The sequence below is a fragment of the Sinocyclocheilus anshuiensis genome, unplaced genomic scaffold, assembly GCF_001515605.1.
Source record: "Sinocyclocheilus anshuiensis isolate Anshui unplaced genomic scaffold, SAMN03320099.WGS_v1.1 scaffold369, whole genome shotgun sequence".
In the NCBI taxonomy this organism is placed as follows: Eukaryota; Metazoa; Chordata; class Actinopteri; order Cypriniformes; family Cyprinidae; genus Sinocyclocheilus; species Sinocyclocheilus anshuiensis.
Window position 1 is genome coordinate 1824134 of NW_015540935.1, and position 4358 is coordinate 1828491.

Below are 4358 nucleotides of genomic sequence, written 5' to 3' on the forward strand. Positions count from 1 at the left end.
ACTTTTTTATTTTAAAAACAAACAAGCAAGCCCTGCCCAGATTTAAAAAGTAACGCAAAAGTAACGTAACGCATTACTATCCATAAAAAGTAACTAAGTAACTTGATTAGTTACTTTTTTTATGGAGTAACGCAATATTGTAATGCATTACTTTTAAAAGTAACTTTCCCCAACACTGCTCATCACCACTAGTTTTTGGTAGTTGTCAGTTAATTACAATGGTTCAAAACAGACAAGTCTGTAAAAACTAAAATGTTGCTACCATATTTTTTTACGGTGAAGTTCTGGCAACCACAGCTGCCGGTATTTTACCGTAAATGTCTTAGGTGTAACACACAACCCTAATATACAAAACTGATAAGAAACAACTAAGAAGAAACAGTTATTTCAACAAAAAAAACATAAAATTTGAAATGTAACGCAGGGAATTCTGGGAATGTCATTTTACAGTTATTCACTGTAAATTATACGGTCTTTTTCACTTCCAAAAACGGTATACTACCGTCAAATTTATGTCCAATACATGTAATGTCCAATACAGTTTTTCACCGTATATAGTAGGGGAATTTACCGTTAACCATTTAACAGGTTTTTACTGTAGCATTTTTACAGTCATTTACCGTTAAATTCACAGTCATTTTTTACAGTGTATATATATATATATATATATATAGGCTACATGTATACATCATAGCCTATATGAATGATTCTATATCCATACCAACACACCCACATATGGATAATAATAATAATAACAACAACAACAACAACAACAATAATAATAAAACAAGGGTTAATAATGTTTTATTGAAAAACGATATTCTTACAGGCTACTATTTCTGGAGGATGAATGGTTCACTCCGATTATTATTAAACATACATGTAATTAACTATTAAACACTTTGTTTTTTTTTAGCATTGCTGTTTTATAGGAGCAATAACCCCAGAGGTCTTGCTTTACATGGACTTTACCCCCGTTACTCCGCTTCACGCACTGTTTACTAGTAGCTACTACAATCCTTGTATTTCACTGTTTCTTGTGGCTTATTTCTTTATAAGTATACACATTTATACATATTACATAACCCCACAAACGCTGATGTAGGCCTCCTCGTATAACCTAAAACAGGAACAGCATTATATAACCACATGTAAGGAAATAGGGTTATTTTGCGAAACGGGTTTCGCTTCCTGCAGATCTCGAATGAAGGTAATTCAGTCCATTTGTTGTAGTTACACATTAGTTATAGAGTCGAGATGTGAGCATGAGCGCATCACATGACTGCAGCACATCCAGCTCTCCTGTCCTGTCCTCTCCTCTCCAGTCACTCAATGTTAACACCGATAGCGCTCCTGCTTTGTCTCTGAGCCTGTGGCTGGAGCTCTGCACTCGCCATGCCATGGATACTTTATGGCAATATCAGTTCAGGATCATTTTGCTGGGCGACTCGACGGTGGGCAAATCATCTTTGCTCAAGCGGTTCACGGACGGCGTCTACAGCGATGCGGCGGACCCGACGGTCGGGGTGGATTTCTACGCCCGCTCACTAGACATCGAGCCCGGGGTTAAAATCAAGCTACAGCTATGGGACACCGCCGGACAAGAGAGATTCAGGTTAGTCTTGTGTTATTATGTTCTCCGTGCTGGCGATGCCTGCATGCACAGAGCTATGGACTATATATATATATATATATATATTGTGATGTTATTGGTTGAGTAATATTGTGTAGAGTATGGTTATTTATCCCTTTATATCAGTATTTTACTGTACTGTAGTATATGATCATCTTTCTGTACGTGCATGCCTATTCTGTCATTCACCTGCTGGGTTCCTACCGTTCAGGAAGGCGTTCACAGGCCTTGCGACCGTTTATGAATGAGTTAAACGGGCTCATCTCATTGATTTGTTCCAGCATCACATGCCTCACCTGTTTGGATTCAGTGATGAGCATGTGTTTGGCGTAGTTTTGTCACTGGGCTCAGATCCTGCTGTCTCTGATCTGTTTGCCCTATATTTCCAAGCACCGCTCGTCTTCAGAAACAAACCTCCATCCTCAATGCTTTAAAGAACCGTTCATCAAATAAAAATCAACCGGCAGAAAAGCCTTTCTATTGATCAGACACATCACACTGCACATATGATATGATAAGTTAAAATGGACACAGTTCTCTGCTCAACAATTTGTTTCAGGAATATGATCTATATAATTAAACTTGATTTAATTAAGGACAGTTTATGGATTAGGCCAATGTCAGACACAACACACCAGTTCAGATGCAAAAACTTATGTAGCATAGATGGACACACTGCTTAAATGTGTGCCAGTGCTATTGTCACAAAATAAACAAAGAAATAAGGAAGGCATTCATTTCTAGCCTCCTGGACAGACACTCTTTTGCAGTTTAATGTCCTGATACATGTATTTATGCATCTTCCCAATAGTTAGTTTATCTCGTAAATGCAACTATCATATGAATTAGCCTAAATGATTTTTCATTTTTGAAATGTAATTTCTTGTTATTTGGACATTACATCTCGCAAAATACATCCTTCAATTTAATTACACTGAGGTGCCCACTAGATATCCAGATTCCATGAATTAAATACAGTTGGTGCCTCAGTGGTTTCTGGTTTCAGGTTAAATATGCAAAGTAACAAAATGGGTATTGAACGAATATTATGGGTTCAACAACAACTGTAATATATATATATATATATATATATATTAAATTTGAGGTGGAGATACAAAATCACCACCTCCTAATATTACATCATGAGATCGGGTTGCACATTTCTGCTTTCAAATCCACCAAAGATTGGTCCCATTTACTTCTATGACTTCTATTCACTGCAACCTTGCTTCTTTTTTTTAAGAAAACAAGGGATGAGTTGAAATAATTTTCCGTTGTTATCAAAATATTATGCCACAAATGCTGTCAATTGAGCTTAACTTGTATGGAACCCGGAATATTCTTTCAAAATCAGATGCAAGAATCTAAGAATCTCTGGACGTGATTTGGTGCATATAATTATAAGAGTCTTCAAAATATGGTCTTCTTCATCCCGTCAGGTCTATCACCACTTCCTACTATCGCAACTCTGTGGGCGGCCTCTTAGTCTTCGACCTGACGAACAGGAAGACCTTCGATCACGTGCGAGAATGGCACCGAGAGGTCAGCGAGCACATCCTGCCTCATCACATGGTCTACATCCTCATCGGCCACAAGAGCGACCTGAGCCGCGACCGCAAGGTGACGCGGGACGAGGCGGAGCAGCTGGCGGCCGAGCTCGGCATCCGCTACGTGGAGACTTCGGCCAAGTGCAACAGCAACGTGGAGCGTGCTTTCCAGCTGCTCACACGGGACATCTATGAGCTGATGAAGATGGGCGAGATCTCCACGCGCGATGGCTGGGACGGGGTCAAGAGCGGCCTCACCGCTAAAGTTCTGTACCCCGCCGAGGAGGAGGCGGAGCGAGAAAAGAGCTGCACCTGCTGACTCCCACGATCCACCTGCAATCACTCACCTGTGTATCAGTCGGTCGTCACTTTCACTAACATGTCGCATCATGGTCACTGCCTCAGGCCTGGACCGCTGCACTCACCTCGTTGTTGCTGTCTGAGGTTAATGGCACAAGCCACTCAAAGGTGTAGTATATTTGGGCTTGAATGGACAGGCCCTGCTTCACATTGTTGGGGATCACACACATGTTGTGAAGTTTGCAGCAATCTTGCGGATAAACGTTTTTAGAGTGTAGTTGTACTTCACATCCTCTGGAGCTAATACGGTTTATTTGGATAGTTCCTTTCCGTTTAACCAGGGTACACTATAAAAAATGACCGTGAATTTAACGGTAAAAGACTGTAAAAATGTATATCAGTTAATGAAATTATGGTATTTAACTGTATATTTAAGTTAAAACCGTAAAACTTAAAACATTGCTACCATATTTTTTACGGTAAAATTCCGGCAACCACAGCTGCCGTTTTTTTTACCATAAATTTTACGGAATTTGTTTTACAGTGTACAGTTAACATTTAGAGAGAACAGCTAGTGATTGCAATCTTATTTACACTTAAAGACTTTAAAGACCCCATAACATGGCTTGACTATATGGTTTTCTTACCTGTGTTGACATTCCTTATTGAAACAGGAAGCTGGAGATGGACAAATGGCTTGTCCTTAAAAAAAATAAAATCCAATAGCCTTTAATTTATGTCAGTGGCATGATCCATGATTTGCTACTTCCTACTGGCTGTCAGTAGCAGGTGGTTTTAGGAGAAGGGCATTTGAGAGCATGACATTTTCTGTTTTCCCAGTAGCAAAATACTGTTAAATGTGTTTTTATAGGTTTGTA

The 4358-nt window shown here is 39.4% G+C and overlaps 1 protein-coding gene across 1 annotated transcript; it reads left to right on the plus strand.

Annotated features, from left to right (window-relative positions):
- The first annotated feature begins 1271 nt into the window (after nt 1-1271).
- On the plus strand, nt 1272-3852 carry LOC107689573 (ras-related protein Rab-39A-like). The gene is made up of 2 exons (XM_016487594.1): nt 1272-1615; nt 3073-3852. The coding sequence occupies exons 1-2, from the start codon at nt 1401-1403 to the stop codon at nt 3497-3499; spliced, it is 642 nt and encodes a 213-aa protein (XP_016343080.1). The 5' UTR covers nt 1272-1400; the 3' UTR covers nt 3500-3852.
- The last annotated feature ends 506 nt before the right edge of the window (nt 3853-4358 follow it).